Raw genomic sequence first — 17,719 nt, forward strand, 5'->3', positions numbered from 1 at the left:
TCAAATGTCGTTTACGCGGTTTTGCAAAAGTGCTATGAGCGGTTTGGCATTTTCACAGTTGATAACCGTTAAGCGATTAACGCTATAACATCCAGAGTTTAAATGCAGCGATGTATGAAATGAATTACTTTCCCCTAAATAAAAGTTCCTCTCTAGTACGTTCTTTATATCCAATAGCCCTAAAACTGTGGTGGTTCTTGTTTTAGCTAAAACGGCAGCAACCTGTAAAATCGTTAATTCTCACAGTGGCTGTCAAACTATGTGAATGTTGCCAAACAAGTTTTGTCTCCATTTTATTTATGTTGATGTCAAATAAAATTAAAAGACAATCCGTTTGTCGATTAAATGCAACAACAACAGCAACAACAAACAGCAATATTACCTGCTTGCAACTAGCCAGACTAGATGGCAAACGAACAACATAGCGGTGAGGAGCAAAGTAAAAGTATCTGTGACTAGGCGAATCTGACATGCTGCTAGTTGCTGATGTTGCCTTTGTTGTTCTAGAAGAGGTGGGCGTTGTTATATGATGTACTGCCTGCCCGATCAACCCGCTGACTTATGGATTTCGATGTCGCAGCTATTTTTGCAAATAAATTATAGAAATTGTATAAGTCAACCAACGATGCGTGTAGTTTGCGTTGATTTATTGATCGGAGTGGACGTTTAACCAACGACTTAGAAAGTTAATTTGATTATAGCAGTATCTAATGGATATAAAAAAAAAAAGTTAAGAAAGTTTAATAATAGGTAGTGGCTATGTGTTATGCGAAGGTAAAAATTAATCAAATTGTCGCAAAAAAAAGTGTAACAACAACTACCTGTGAATGAAAATCTTGTGCAACTGAAATTTAGTTCGAAATCTACATTTTGGCTTTTTTGCTTAACGAAATAAAAAATATACTTCTGAAAAGTGTATATATATAAACGTGCATATATAGTACAAAATATATGGATATATACATATGTATGTGTGTATCACATTATCCATACGCTGTATATACCGTTGTGATGCCAAAAAATAAAATTAATTGTATAAAACTTGTGAAACAGAAATCTGTATCGTGCGACATAAGTGACTAATTCTACATTTATGTTTGTGATCAATACAAAACTTACATACTTATGAAGGCATATCATTAATGAAGGTGCAATATCGCGTATAGAGCCCTACCGAATCATCTAATTCGCTGAATCTAATGACCGAGCCACAGTGAAGCTTTTCATACAGATGAGTTCAACGCCATTTTATGCATTCTAGTAACATCGCCATCTAGACCAAAATGTTGCGTTTGTAAAGGGACTTCAAAATTGCCAATTGAAGTTTATTTTACCTTGCCCATTCACCCAGTAGGTCATGAAAAAAAACTTAAATATCAAAGTCGAAAAAAAGTCAAAAAAATGAAATTTCGCAGGCTCGAAAATTTATTTTTTTGGGTATACGTAGTGGAACTTTTTTTCCTGAGCCCAAATCATATCGAAAAATCGATGGCGCGATATCGGTCGATTTATTGACCCAGTCTACTATACAAGCAAAATACTTGCCAACATATTTTGTGTTCTACTCATTTGTTAAATTTCAGTTTTTAACTGTGAAACATTTTAGAAAAGTAAGAACAAGTGGGAAAAATAATTTCACTTGCAAAGTGTGAAATCCCCCTTAGCCAGAACGAATGCCAAATTCTTCTTCTTATGCTTTGCTTGCAACAAAAGATGGAAGTAGGCTACTTTCTCATGTCAGATGGCGTTAGTGTCGCTCGATCTGCCGTTCTCCATAAAAATACGTGCAATCTACTCATAATGCATAAGATGATGTTAAACGCATCTATATGAAAAACTGCTTATGTGATAGGGCTTTAAAGCTCGGCCTAACAAGGGCATGAAACTTTAGCAAATGTTATGACCAAATCTTAATTAATTTACTTTTTTATATCACTAGTCGGGGGAAAGAGTATACATTAGATTCATAATTTATTATAGTTATTATAATTAGCGTGACATTTTCATATGTATCATTTCAGTGAGAATGGTTTTTGACACTTGATCGTATAACATTCAAACAAAAACTGATTGAAATGTATACAAATTTTGTTTCACTTCATCGTTTCACAGAACCAGAATTCCTACGCTTTTTTTATTATAGCCATTTTGCAAAAAAATGTAATTTTCAAAAGGTAAATAACGCCAGTAGATAAAGAAATTGCCGATTCGTTTAAATTTAGATATTCTTGTATAGTTAAAAAAAATAAATGTAAGGCGCGATAATCTCCGAAGAGATCTAAGGCCGAGCTTCTCTTCCAATTTGCGTCGTGCTCCTCTTGATGTTCCCTACAAATTGGCCGGACGGGACCTACATGTTTTATGCCGACTCCGAACGGCATCTGCAAGGCAGATGAGTTTACACTGAGAGCTTTTCATGGCAGAAATACACCCGGTGGTTTGAACACAGGGCATCCGGTGTGGTAGGCGGAGCACGCTACCATCACACCACGGTGGCCGCCAATCCATTTACACACGCTGTTATATGAACGCGCCTAGTAATATTCTTGATAAACTTAATTGTTTATCAGATGTATTATTGGCAAAACAAAGTTTTTTGACTGTTATACAAATTTAAAAATGCCAAGATTAAGTGAAAAATCAAAACTAAAACGGCTTTACTAAGATATACTTGTAAATGAATTGCTGATGTTGAAGATTTCTGATGAAAATGCCTGCTGTAATGTCTGCAAGGTTGCATTCCTTTGAGTTGACCGCGTTTACACAATGAAATGTGCGCGTAAATTTATACAAATTGTGTAAATGATTTTTCAAACAAAATTTGACAGCTCGTTTACGAACTAGATAAATTTATACGTTTCCACACTTTATAAGGTATTTATAAGTTTACATGAGTTCCCCTATTAACCCTGAGCAGCGAAAATATGTAGGTACTTATGCGTGTTTATGTTGGAAATAAGTGCGGAAAAACTTGAGCTATCTTTGAAAGGCAAAGGATAGGCAATTAGGTTCCTTATTATGGCTTAGTAATTAATTTGGGAAATCTTCTTTTAATTCTCAACGTAACTTTTTAGAAATAAAGTGTACGCAATCGAAACCTTTTTTACATTTTGATAGAAATATATATAAACAAACTAAAGTATAACTAAACAAAATCCAGAAGACCAAATCAAAACAAAGAGAGCCAAAATTAACTCACTCAAATTAATTATCTGTGAAAACTAAAAACTCTCAAAGAACATCACACAAATATTTTGAAACATCAGCCAACAACCAAAATGAGTCAATCGTGTCTACCAGTCACCGCAAAAATGTCGAAGGCAAAGAAAGTGTTGGACGAGGCGCGCGAGACCCAGAACCGTGAGCTCGATTTGGTCGACAAAGGAATCAGCTCCTTCGAGGAGTTACCGGGATTGTGTAAGTGAAAATATATATATTTGTGCAATAAAGCAATCAACTAACAAAATAAAAGTATGTGCTTGTTGCTTAAGAAAATTGTATAATGAATGAATAGCAATGGCTCCCAAACTTTGCTGTCCACACTAAATTATTTCTGGTGGAAGTAAAGAATCGAATCATAGTAAAAGTGTGTATGAATGATATGATACTAGTGCTTGGAATTATGACTATTTTGATTAGTTTTAAACTGTAATATGGCAACAAAACCGGATACTAAAATAATATAATAAGAACCATTTTACATATGAAGTCATCGAAACAGCTGTGAATGTAAGGCGTTTTCATTATCAAAGAGATGCATACATACATACATATGTACAAGAATACCTACCCTGCAAAAAAATCGTGCGATTAGTTCCTAAAGAGAGTGGCCTCCAATAGATCTCTTTGTCTACATTGGTACATAATGGACACCTCTAGTACCTTTTTGGTACATTTGGGGTTAGTCAGTTTGCAAGCTATGTAGCTTAATTTAAAAACAGTACAGAAACAAAACGGCAGCGAAGTGCGTAAAATAAAAAGATTACTGGTGATTGATTCGAGCTATTTAAGAAAAATACTTAGCCTTATACCGAACCTAAATGACATGGGCCATATGTTCCACTATCGTCGACCCACATCTTTCGGAATGAGTTGGCGACTTAATAATTTGTTTACTTAGATGGTATTTAGCAGTCTTTTTAAGGTTTAAATATTGCGTTTAAAATGTACATAACCTCATACCATACGAAAACTAACACGTTTTGATGAGAAAAGGGATTAGTCTTCATTCGTTCCCATATGGGTACAAAGATGATTGGTCCTATCGTTCCCGTTCGGGTATAAAAGGGGACAATTTGTCTCTTCATAGAACATGCTCAAACAAAAAGAAACAGTTCAACGCATACAAAGAGTGCAAAACTGGCATTGGTCGCACACTACTTTGCGACTCCTCCCAGATTCATCCTAGACTAATCGCACTTTTTGCAGGGGTAATTGTAGATCCATACGCAGCCCGACAATGATGATTACATGCATACATAGATATGTATGTATTTATGGTTGAGTGCGTTTAAAAATACATTAAACAAAAATAAACGTAAAGATAGTTAGCTTCTCAATAGGCATCTTAAAATAAATCTTTCGGTTTGATAATGTTTTTCCGTAAATCCACAAATGTAACATTCGTACATATGTACATATGTACCTAAACACAGTCATAAATACTTTCATATGCCTGCGCTAGGGGTTGCTACTTGTTGCTATTATTATGGCCAGGGTTGATATTTTTGGTACACAATCATTTATGCATATGGACCGTTCAGGGCATACTATGGTTAACTCCATTTTCAATGGGATAAACAATTTTCCCAATCCGTATTTTGGTATTTTTGTTTCCAGTAATAAAGTTAGTATATAAAGGTATAGACACCTATTATATTACCAATACCCACAAAAATTGTTTCCAATAGTCGATACATTATCATTTTCAAAATATATTAAGTCATTGGATGCACGGCTCATAAATCGGAAATACTATGTATCAAAGTACACAGATGTTTAAAAAAATTTCTTGTGTAGGTAGTTGGTACATTTTTTTGCTTTTCATTAGCTTTGTTTTTAAACGGTTTTATTTAGCTTGACTTGACACACATTGGGGATTAAGCACTAATTTCATTCAAAACCACTTACAGGTTCGAAAAATCAACCGATTGCAACAATGTTTACACAGAAATTTTCGTAATTCGTTGAATTCTGAAGCGACTCACATTGCTTGGTCCTTCAAATTAATTTGTTTATTAAACAATTTGTTGCAAAATAGCCTATTTTTTGCAGAACTTTATATTATAATACGTATTTATGTATCACTTTCGTGACATACAATTTTTGCTCAATACTTAAGAGAATGATACACACTTTAAGAGATAGTAGGTATTGATAATCTGAAATTTTGGATGAGGCTGCTAAAGATGTATTGCTCAATGAATAAAAGAGAAAATTTATGATTTGACCCGCTAAATTCGAACTCGCACTCAAAATTATCGGATTTTCAAATAAATCTACTCTAAAAAAATTTAAAAAAACTCGTTAAAATCAAATTAATTTTTGCTTAAAATCTTGCGCATTGTATAAACATACAAAAGAAATTCATAATCGACCACGCATTTACTTTCTATCCTGTATCTTGACCCAAAGAACTCAAATTTAGAGTCACTAGATGAAGCTTATTTCCAGCTTAACCTAAAAAAATATATACCAAATACCTACATTATTTTCATGCATATAACTTAAATCTGTTGTAAAAATATTTTGTTAAAACCAAATGTTGGCTCCAACCTCAAAGAAAAAACAAAGTAGCGGTTATTCACATTTTAACAAACTTAAATAGTAAAAAAAATGAATAAACTTGTTTCAAATTAAACTAAATTGAAATATTTCTTCATTATTTAAAGAATGTTCTAAAAATATTTTATTAAGGTCAAAGTACTTTAAAACTTTTCCTTTAAAACTTACTTTTTCCGTAAAATGTAAATTTGGCATTAATATGCTAAAAAAGTTAATTTTTGTAAAATTTATGTAAATAAATTGTTAATTCATTTAAACAAATTCATTTTGCAAATCTGTTAGTAACATTTGAATTCAATAAATCATAAATCCCCTTAGTCAGTATATATTTTATGGGTATATTATTATTTCTTTTCGTACAGATGTTTAGTGGTTTGTTAAAATTGCAAAACTATTTGTTTAATAATTTGTTTATAACTAATTATATTTAAAAAAAAAAAAAAAAACGAAACTACTTTTTCGAACACACTTTTTCCATAAAATTTTAATTTGTCACTTATTTTGTACCAAAAAAAATTTGCAGAATTTGTTCAACCAATTGTTTAAACAAATGAATTTTGTAAAATTAAAATCAAATCTCAAATTTGTAATGCCTCTGATCTCTTTAATTTCACTCGATTAGGTATTGCGTAAAAACTTTATGGTCACGAAAAGATTACACAAATATATATTATATAAAGTTCTGCAAAAAGAGGTAATTTTGCAACAAATTGTTTAAATTAATTAATTTAAAAAATCGGACGATATGGGTCTCTTCAGAATTCAATTAAAAAAATTTCTGTAAAAAAATTGTTGAAATCGGTTAATATTTGTGATATGTAGGTGGTTTTGAAAAGTTCGTCCCCAATGTGGGCCGGCCGTTGTGAACGAATTTTGTAATTAAAATTTAAGTAACTTCCCGATAAGTTACAAGCTTGAAACTTGGAATATAGTTCAGAACCCGATGACAATGCAATAATATTAAAAAAAAAACTGCGATAGGTGGCTCATAGATCGAAATATTTCCAAAAATCGTATTTGTGGTCCGATTTGGCTCACATTTGGAACAAATATCCCATACAGTCCGGTAGAAGTGAAGTCAAAATATTGTGACGAATATTAGTGACACTAAATGATACTCACATCCCTAGTCTGATGCTAAGTAAATGAAGTCACAACAAAAATAAAGCAGACAGTCACTTGTATCTACATAAACGAATCAATCATTATGTGTAGACCACATATGTACGTACACGCAGCAGAGAAGCAACGCACAACCACATGCATATATCTGAGATACTCCCGAAAGTATGCAAAGAGAGAAGCTATAAAATCGTGCATCTGTAGTTACAGCTGAGAAATTTGATAGCTGATGGCCAACTAGTAGATTCTGGAAATGGAAGCGCCTAGAAGAGGCGAACGAGGAAATCAGAGAGTATAAAAGGCAGCAAGAGTAGAGGCGCAATAACCAGTTGGATTTAAGACGCTATCTAGCGAGCAATAGCAGTATTATTTTGAAAATCAGTTTTAGTGTTATTGTGAAGTACTTTAATAAAAACCATTTTGCATTATTGAATAGTGGAGCTATTTATTCAACAGTTTAGTGATTCGAACTTAACAGAAAGTTTGCAAATAAGAGGATTTGCAGTAAATTCTTTACAATATTTTGGAGTTGGAGGAGGGGCAAGCATACGTGGCGCCGAGTAGAGTAGAGTCTTTGGAAGGATTATGTGACCTAGATTGTAAGAAATTGTCAGGAAAGTGTCCTTGTAACAATGAGTCACTAAATGAACTAAATAGAATGAGAAATAAAAGCAATTAAATAAAGACTAAAATCTTGAAAATAGAATAATTTAAAAAAATTTTAAGTTAAACGGTTTTATTAAAAAGAATACTTAAAAAAAAAAAATAAATGTAAGGCGCGATAACCTCCGAAGAGATCTAAGGCCGAGCTTCTCTTCCAATTTGCGTCGTGCTCCTCTTGATTTTCCCTACAAATTGGCCGGACGGGACCTACATGATTTTATGCCGACTCCGAACGGCATCTACAAGGCAGATGAGTTTTCACTGAGAGCTTTTCATGGCAGAAATACACCCGGAGCGCTTGCCAAACACTGCCGAGGGGCAACCCCGCTTAGAAAAATTTTCTTCTAATAGAAAAACCTTATTTCTAAAATTTTTGACGTTGCTTTGCACGGGGTTTGAACCCAGGGCATCCGGTGTGGTAGGCGGAGCACGCTACCATCACACCACGGTGGCCGCATTACTTACATTAAATAATAATAATACTAAAAGCTAGAAAATAATTAGGTAGGTCCTAGGTACTAGTCATCACACTCTTCATCAATCTATGGCGTTGATCAGACAATTAAATAAAAGCGTTGGACGCGTCAAATTTCTATTGATAGTCATAAGTAAGACCAAGTGAACTTTAATCAGGTTATGCTACGCCTATTTTTAAAAGTCCGAGTTTAACTAGTTCTATCGGACAAAATTAATAAAAATCCGAAAATAATTTGTATATTGATCCAAATATATTTAAAGTCCAAAATTAATAGTTTTGCAAGGAATTGTATTATATCAATCTTTTAGTGAAACTTTAAAAGCCAATAATTTTTATACCTTTCATGAAAATGTAATGGTATATTAATTTCGTCACGAAACCCAAAACTGTAAGTCCTTAAAGGAAAATAGATAGACCCACCATTAAGTATACCGAAATAATCAGAATGAAGAGCTGAGTGGATTTAGCCATGTCCGTCTGTATGTCTGTCCGTCTGTCTGTTTGTATGCAAACTAGTCCCTCAATTTTTGAGATATCTTGATAAAATTTGGTGAGCAGGTGTATTTGGGTGTCCGATTAGACATTTGTCGGAACCGGCCGGATCGGACCACTATAGCATATATCCTCCATACAACCGATTTTTCAGAAAAAAGAGGATTTTTGTAATATCTTACTCAATTTAACAGATTGAAACTTCACCATATACTTTCGTATATTGCACATATTGTTGCCTGAAAAAATTGATGAGATCGGTCATATATATAGTATATATCCCCCACAACCGATTGTTCAGATAAGAAACTTTGCCAATTTCTACTCCATTTTAACAGCTATAAGCTTCAAATTTCACCAAATGCTTACGTGTATAGTATATATTGTTGTCTGAAAAAATCATTGAGATCGGTGATATATATAGTATATATCTCATACAACCGATTGTTCAGATAAGAAACTTTGCGCAATTTCTGCCCCGTTTTAACAGCTAGAAGCTTCAAATTTCAGCAAATGCTTACGTATATAGCATATATTGTTGTCTGAAAAAATCATAGAGATCGGTGGTACATATATTATATACCCCATATAAACTGTATTTTTTTGCCCCTTTTTTACGGCTAGAAGCTTCAAAATTCAAAACATTTCATCAAATAGTTACGTCTACGTCATATATTGTTGAAATACGTGATTCGTAGTCATAGTTTTTACACGCAGACCACAAAAAACCTGAAACTTTGCATCCTCACACAAAGTACCTACCTATTTTTTATTTTGTATTTATCTTAAAAATCGTTTAGGTATGTAGATCTGTTCACTAGATATTTCTTATCTTATACGTCCGATTATTCGGAGATTACGAACTGGATAAGATTATTGTTCAGCCCCATTCATGAAAGGTATGAAGTCTTCGGCATAGCCGAAGACAGTCCCATCCTTACTTGTTTGTTTTCAATTTACCATATTTCAAAACCCATAGGATAGGAAGACTAGAGTAATATCCCTAATACATATGATTTTATAAATAAAATAACACCTCTCTTATTTTGACAGCTATAAGGTTTTATATTTGTGGCAGCTTAGAAATAGATTATTCATGCAAGATTTTCTTCGAAAAATCTCAATATCGTCTCATAAAACTGTTTCTTCAATTAGAAGAATTTAGTAAGTTCTTATCACGCACAAATTTTTATGAAAATATTTACAGTTTCATGTTTGTCGTATGAATGAATTTGGATTTCGATACCTGATCGTATAACACGATACAGGCCCAGCATAATAGCCTCCCTCTTTTTAGTTTATTTTAATAATTCTGCCTCACGGCAACACTGAAAATAAATGAATGAATTTACTAGTTTTTGCTATATGAATGGTATTTGGATGTGTGTATCTATGAGAATGGTGGTAGTATGTATGTGTCGGAAATATTCGCTCTCTGTTGTCATTCATAGCGTACATATAAGTTGTTTTGCAGTTTGGGAGCCAGTCGATTTTTTTAATTTTCTGCACATTGATCTAGTATGACGGTAGGGAATAAACTCATAGTCTATATATAATTATGTTAGAATAATCATCATCAGCAAGTATGGGCGCTTAAATTTTAGTCGTTTCGAGCGCCCAACGCTTTTATTTAATTGTCTGATCAAGGCCCTAGATTGATGAGGGGTGTGATGACTAGTACCTAGGACCTATCTAATTATTTTCTAGCTTTTAGTATTATGATTATTTCATGTAAGTATTGTTTTCAATAAAACCGTTTGACATAACAATTTTTTTAAATTATTTTATTATAAATTTAGCTTTATTGTGTTGGTGTCTTCGAGAGAAAGGAGAAAGATGAAGAAATTTCTTCGCACTTCTGGTAAGCAATATATTGAATATGTGTTTTTCTATTTTTAGGTATGATATTGTGTTCAGTACGAAATTAATACCACAGTTTTAGATTCTGGTAAGCCAATTTAAAGTGACTGAAGGGGAATTCAATCTTATAAGAAATCCAAAGATTCGCAGATCTGTTGTCTGGAAGTATTTTAGTCAAGTGCAGGGCCATTCTGCGGAATGCAAATCGTACGGAAAAAAATGCAAAACAGGTGGCAATACAACCAATTTCTTAAATCACTTGAAGCGGTCACATCCAACGTTGATGGAAATGTCTTCATCAACAGCTCTTATAGAATCCTTTTTTGAACCTAATAACAACAACATAAAGAAGTCTCAGGGTGTAGATGAGCGAAAAAAACAACTGAATTGTGCTTTGATTAGAATGATTGCCACAGATATGCAACCCTTTAGGATTGTCGAAGATAACGGTTTCAGATCTTTTACACAATGCTTGGATCCTCGGTACGTTTTGCCTTAACGAGTAACATTAAGAAACACACTTTTAACAAATATATAAAATCAATACATTTTATAACATAGACAGCAGCAAACACGAAAACAGAAGTGGCAATTTTTATGAAATTTCGTCAATTAAATTCCTTATTCCTTTTTATTTTCAATAAGCTAAGAAAATACTTCTTTAAAGTTTTTAGCTGAAACTACGCAAACCATTATACAAATTGCCATATGTTGTCAATTGAAAGTTCCGTATACCTCATTGGTTAAAAAGCTGCAAACGTATACTGAGAACATGTTACCTTACGTATGTAATAAATACTTCTTTTTTATATGACGCTGAACATAGATCGATTCTAATATCGTAAACGAAGCGAGTATTGAAGAAGAAAGTGTATTGGTCTATGTTCCAAAGGTTGGTTTCCCTACATTTTGAAATAAAAGATTCAAAAAGGCGCAAAAAGTATGACATTTCGGCAAAGACTATACTAATTATCTCACTCCGATGAAAGTTTCAAGTGAAGACCCATGTGGCATTCCTTGATGATTCCAATTTTGTCTGTAGGCAACGAAACGAGAGAGAAACTGTCCAGATTTATTTGCCGCGAAAAATCGTGTGAAATGGTTAAGTACATAAGCAAGTACATTGTTACAAAGAATAAGCAAAATTTAAATGAACTTTGTTTGGTTCGATTTAATCGAAAAGATCGATTCTTAAAAAAATCGGATCGAATCCAGCTCTACTCTGCAGGAGTTCTAGCCGTACACGGTTTGTGTTGGTTCCCTTATGGAATAAGGCTTTTGCAGTCCCAAATTTATATTCCTCAAGAAAGACGGATCTGTCAAGGAGCGAATGCGCTGATTCTTTCCTTAAGGACAGCTGGTACTTCGCCTTTTCGTCGTTCACAACAAGGCGTCTAGTTATCGTCTCTATATCCAGCTTGTCTGCTTTGAAAAGACGCCAAAGAGATAGTGGTTGCGTATTATCTTGGGTCTTCCCCTTCGATTTGGCATATATATTTGGTAAAAGCTTGTTCAATTTTAGATTTTCTAGATTTGAGCGGTTTCGCGACCATCCCTCTTATGGATTAGGTAGTACTCTATCAAGTTCAAGTTACCAGGGATTAAATTATTGTGTTGGTTGTTTCCTTCACTATTCAGCTGCATTGAGAAATGTTTCCTCCATAACTTAAGCATGTTCTGTACGTTGGTTAGCATGTCACCATTACACGTGAAACTGCATGCACCCACACCGTTCGGCCTGACGTGTCCTTATTTTAGCTAGGTCTCTCTCTTCGCACCACGACAACGGTTATAAATAACGCATGTATTTCTCTTGCTATCACAAAACCAACACCACCACTATGCCCGTTGATTGCTTTAAAATTATTGAACTTCCGCTCAGATGTATCAGTGGTCGCTCCCAAAATGAGTTATAGTTGCAATAAAGAAATAGAAAGTTTTCGGGATCAATGTAACACCTGCTCATGGTAACTACTCTTAAGAGAATAAAGGCACCATTACCCAACTTTGATCAAACACTGTAAAATATTAAAATACTAACTATCCAGCAAATCTAGGATGAATTTAAATTATGTTCGGTTTGCGGAGTATATCTACTCAACACGAGCCATTTTTATCAAGTTTCAGCGAAACAAGAAACTATGACCCTTTTCTGTTCAAATTGGCAACTTTCTATGATTGCCGGTAAAAGTTCCTTTGAAGCAATGGGTAAATACTCATTTTTATTTTTTGGTGCTAACATACTATATGTACACTATGTAGCTCAAAACCTAGATTTGTCAATTTTTTGTATCTGGGGCTCATTCGTTAATAAAACTCTTTAGCTTCGCAACATACAGAGTTCTAAGAAAATTTCCATGAAGGAGTTCCTCTTCTTGTAGCGATGCGATCCCTCTGGGGTGTAGAGGCCAGGAATTCACCCCCGGTATGTATACCGATCGTAATAGGCGATTATAATACCTTGGCTAACCAATCCATGAGTAAAGTGTATTTACTCGAAAGGGAGCAGTGTGGACGCGGCGTATCACTTGCGCGACCCTACCACGTTAAAAACTATACTCGCGGGGAGCACGTATAACCAGTTGTGACCTGATACAATACATCGCGTGAGGCTTGTACTCAGGTGTTATCTCCTGTCCTTGGGTTCGTGTCCCTTGTGGGAGAATCTCGGGGACTGTGGTTTCACCCCTAACAGTTGACTTGCTCTGAGTAGACAGTAAAGTTTTTCCTTGCGGGTGCAGCCCAGGGAAATTCAGTATCTTTCTTGGCTCGCGGTGGAGTTGCCGAGCAACCGGGTTCCATCTTCCTAGAAATGGAACGGCGGGATATAGTTAGCCACCGACCTCACCAAGGCTGGTTGATTTGAACACCCAACTTCAACCCAATGGTACCAACTTTTTAGGCCGGTTATCAACGGATATTGATCCGTGTTTAAATACACCGTTGGGTTGGGTCATCTATGACAGGTACCCACGTAAACTTTTACACTCGCTGTAGCAATGAGACTCCCCGTAGGTTTTGGGGAGTTTTATCGGTGTTGATTGTCCTTTGCACGTTATTGATCCTACAAGCTCCATAAAATAGCACCATTAAGCTACAAGCACGACCCTCTCAGCTACAATATGAGGTGACCACGTTGAGCCTTTCAGGTCATCCAATTCCCTTCTTCCGTATGGAACTTGGGGTCGCTAGAGACTCGCCTGCTATATAAACAGCATTCGCCGCGGATAGATCAAGTATTGGTTTTTAAATGCAAGAGCTGTTTTAAGCGGTAAATAAATTTTACTGAAAACACGGATTCAATTTTCTAACAAAATATTTCTCTATTTACAAAAAGTTTGCAATGAATATACTTATCAGTTTTGCTTTTTGCTCTTTTCTAGTCAACATGTCCAACATCACACGACTTACGTTGAGCCATAACAAGATCACCATGATCAGTCCCGGCATAGCCAATCTACTTAATTTGGAAATATTGAATTTATCCAACAATGGTTTACGTGAACTGCCGGTTTCATTGTCATCGATGCCAAAGTTGCGCATATTAAATGTCTCCCTAAATCGCTTGGACAGCCTGCCACGTGGCTTTGGCGCATTTCCCGTATTGGAGGTGCTCGATCTATCATACAATAATCTCAATGAGACTGTGCTGCCTGGAAATTTCTTTATGATTGAAACATTAAGAGCACTTTACTTGGGCGACAATGATTTCGAGCATATTCCTAAAGAATTGGGTAATTTAAAGAACTTACAAATACTCGGTTTACGTGATAACGATTTACTTGACTTGCCACGTGAAATTGGCGAACTGGTACGTTTGCGTGAACTGCATATACAAAACAATCGGCTACAAGTTTTGCCACCCGAAGTGGGCTATCTGGATTTATTGGGCAGCAAATCAGTGATGAAAATGGAAGAGAACCCATGGGTTGTACCGATTCAGGAACAATATTTGCTTGGTATTAGTCACGTCATCGAGTATATTAAAACGGAAACATACAAAATGTGAGTAATGCTGCTTTCGTGAAATTTCAGCATTTGATTGAATTTTTTTTTTTTTTATCTTTTCAGCCTGTACAATCGTCACATAAAAAGCGAACGTGGACCACCGCCACCCAAAGCTGATAAGAGCAAAAAAGCTTCACGTGTGCGTGCTTAGGTTTAGTCAGCTGGAGAATGCTAGCGATTTTATTGCTTTCAAATTCCCACACTATTGTGCCTTTGCGTTAAATAAGCAAAATGAATTTTTATGACTTGTATTAACACTAAATATTTTTTGCATATATTCTGTCTGTACTAATTTCTTATATGATTTTTTTAACTAATATTAAGTCAATATTTCATTATTAAAAAATTACTCGTATTATCCTGTAGATAAAATTTGGTTAAGTTTATTAAAATTAGCCTTTGCGAATTCAAATCTAAAACTAGAGTCGTATACAGTGGTAATGCAACTCCGAGAGCTTTTTTTCAATTCGTAAACTATTTCCAGGGAAGGATGGTAAGGGTCTTCAGGTACAGTAAGAGGTTCACTCTTCCTAAGAGTGAAGTTTGATGCATCATCAACAAATACCAAATCAAGGACCCTCCCGGACATGTTCGGAAATATATTCATCTGTCTAAAGCAAAGTTCAGTTATTTCGGCTAAAAAGTCGTTGCTGGACAATTTATAGGAAACGGGTACAATATCGTGGTCAGATGTGGTCCATAAAACATGCGGACGATTAAAGTCACCCAAGGTAATTATAGAATCAATGGACTTTAACATTGAATTGATAGCTTTCAGCAACGAAATATGATTCATGTACACCGAGGGATCTGAAGATGGTGGGATATAGCAGATGGCAATATAGCAAAAACCTATTCCCAGCTGGATTCTAATGCAATTAATTTCCGTCGCTTCTATAACAGGAAGATTAACCTCGGCAGAAGATATAGAAGAATGTACCGCGAGTAATACTCCTCCTCCAACTCTGTTCAAGCGGTTATTTCTATATATTTGGTAATCATTGCAAAGAACCTCCGAAATAAATATATGAGGCTTTAGCCAAGTTTCAGTAAAAGCAATGATATTGTAATTACAGTTAAATGATTTCAAGTACAGATCAGTTAGTTTAGTGTTTAGACCTCTTACATTTTGATAAAATATATCAGGGACAGATTTAATATTTAGTTTTTTGCAACATTATTGTTATGAGAAACGGTAGCAAGATTAGGAATAGTAACTTTACGTCTATGTTCAAATTCACGTACAAAAGCACCGGACGGCCAAAATGAATTATTTAAAATGGTTTCAAAGTGTTGCGCAGATACGTCAATCCTAAATAACGAAATATCTGTAGGATAATTAAAATTAAATTTACGAATAGCCACATTTTCGGATTAAAGTTTATTTATTATGCACGACTTCAGGTCCTCTTCTGTAGTGTCTCTCTCGACACGAAAATCGATTTTTTAATGGGAATAGTAAGCAATCTATTAGCCGGCGTTGCAAATTCCGTAGAGGGGTTGTGATAAACCTGGTTCCTTTTTATGGAGCGTACAGTAGAAACAGTTGAAGCAGCCATCGATGTCGATGGTTGCACTGCTGAGGGACTCGGTGAGGACAGATTATTAATTCCACAGTTGGGACTGGAAGAACGGGGGGGTGGAGGAACTTCGGGAATGGCATCTATAATCGGAGCGGGAACAACGATAGACCTATGATTATCATCTTGAATGTTGACATTTGAGTGTTTGAAAGACTTAAATAAGCTTTCATAACGCATAAACGTCTCGGACAAAGCGGAAATCTCTCTGCCTATTTCAATGAACCCGTCTCGGGCCTGCTTGAAAACCTTGAAAAGATCAATTTCGGTAGGCCTACATTTCAAACGAGCCCAACGCGCTCGCTTATCGTTATCATTAAGTGTGTCAACCACTCTTGCTGACAAACCGGCGCACTTTATATGGGCAAACCCATCGCAAAGCCAGCATGCCACGAAGGGATGCGATTCCCTTTTTCTAAGCGGTTTGGATATAGAAAAGACATTTTTATAATAAACTTTATTTTATATAAAAGCTACAGGAAACCGAGAATTAATAAAATAGAGAAAGTATGGTTATTAATTGAAAGATAATACAACGGGTTATACAGAAAAAATAAAACAGTTTAAAAAAGGAAAGTGGGATGAATACAATTGCTCGCCAAGGGGAGCGTGCTTTCCACAAGGTCATTGAATCCACCTCGGCTCGCTTCATTCCCGTCAGTAAAATTCCCGAAATTCGGCCTCATTTTCCGGCGGAGGCCGCAAATTTAGCGAGAGAACGTGACCTTATAAGACAGCTCGATCCCGACGGCCCCCAAATAAGGGATATAAACCAACGCATCATATTGCTTGTGGGAGGAGCACCTAAGCGGTTGTAACGTCTCTGCCGGTGTAGGTAAGCTTTGGTCCACCGCACCCCCTACATAGGAGAGTCATATCGCCCGATATCTCTGCTATCGCCAGTAGCCAAAACGCTTGAAGCCATTTTGCTCCCCTACTTCAAAGCAAATTTGCAGCTAGCCTGTCATCAGCATGGCTTCAGAAAACTCCAAAAGCTTTTGATACGGTCAACCATGGCACGTTACTGCAAGACTTGGAAGGGTCTACCCTTCTCCCATGTCTTGAAAGGTGGACCGCAAATTATCTGGGTGGTCGGCAGGCATCGGTGCAATTTAGAAATGAAACATCAAAACCAAGAAGAATTAAACAAGGGGTGCCACAGGGTGGTTTCCTATCCCCACTTTTGTTTAATTTCTACATATCTAAGCTACCTTCGCCACCAGAAGGAGTTACTATCGTTTCCTACGCCGATGACTGCACAATAATGGCCACAGGCCCAGGCCCACAGATCGATGTGCTTTGCAACAGAATAAACGGCTACCTCCCTGATCTGTCCGGTTTTTTCGCCTCGCGAAACCTGGCATTATCACCGACTAAATCCTTCGCGACCTTATTTACAACATGGACGTCCCAAATGTCGACCATTTTGAACATCCATGTCGATGGCACTACGCTACCGACTGTCCTACACCCCAAAATCTTGGGTGTGACGTTTTATCAGGATCTACATTTTGGTCGGCACGCAGCCGCAATTGTACCGAAAATCCAGAGCCGTAATAAAATCCCCAAATCCCTTGCTGGCAGTACTTGGGGAAAAGACAAAGAAACGCTCATTACCATTGGCCAGCCGATTGCATGCTACGCGTCCCCTATATGGCCGCCTAGCCTAAAAACTACCCACTGGAAGAAGCTACAGGCCTGCCAACGGGCTGTCTTCTTAAGTCCACAGAAC

The 17,719-nt window shown here is 36.0% G+C and overlaps 1 protein-coding gene across 4 annotated transcripts; it reads left to right on the plus strand.

The window, feature by feature from the left end:
• The first annotated feature begins 617 nt into the window (after positions 1 to 617).
• On the plus strand, positions 618 to 14,826 carry ics (ras suppressor protein 1). Of its 4 annotated transcripts, none has more exons than XM_067765613.1 (4): positions 618 to 774; positions 3,118 to 3,417; positions 13,783 to 14,404; positions 14,471 to 14,826. In XM_067765613.1, the coding sequence occupies exons 2-4, from the start codon at positions 3,279 to 3,281 to the stop codon at positions 14,556 to 14,558; spliced, it is 849 nt and encodes a 282-aa protein (XP_067621714.1). In that variant the 5' UTR covers positions 618 to 774; positions 3,118 to 3,278; the 3' UTR covers positions 14,559 to 14,826. The 4 variants fall into 4 exon arrangements, with proteins under 4 accessions (XP_067621714.1, XP_067621713.1, XP_067621715.1 ...); XM_067765612.1 differs by having other exon boundaries at positions 622 to 774; positions 3,075 to 3,417; XM_067765614.1 differs by having other exon boundaries at positions 625 to 774; positions 3,161 to 3,417.
• Positions 14,827 to 17,719: the final 2,893 nt, after the last annotated feature.

Source organism: Eurosta solidaginis, chromosome 2, assembly GCF_040869045.1.
Source record: "Eurosta solidaginis isolate ZX-2024a chromosome 2, ASM4086904v1, whole genome shotgun sequence".
Taxonomy (NCBI): Eukaryota; Metazoa; Arthropoda; class Insecta; order Diptera; family Tephritidae; genus Eurosta; species Eurosta solidaginis.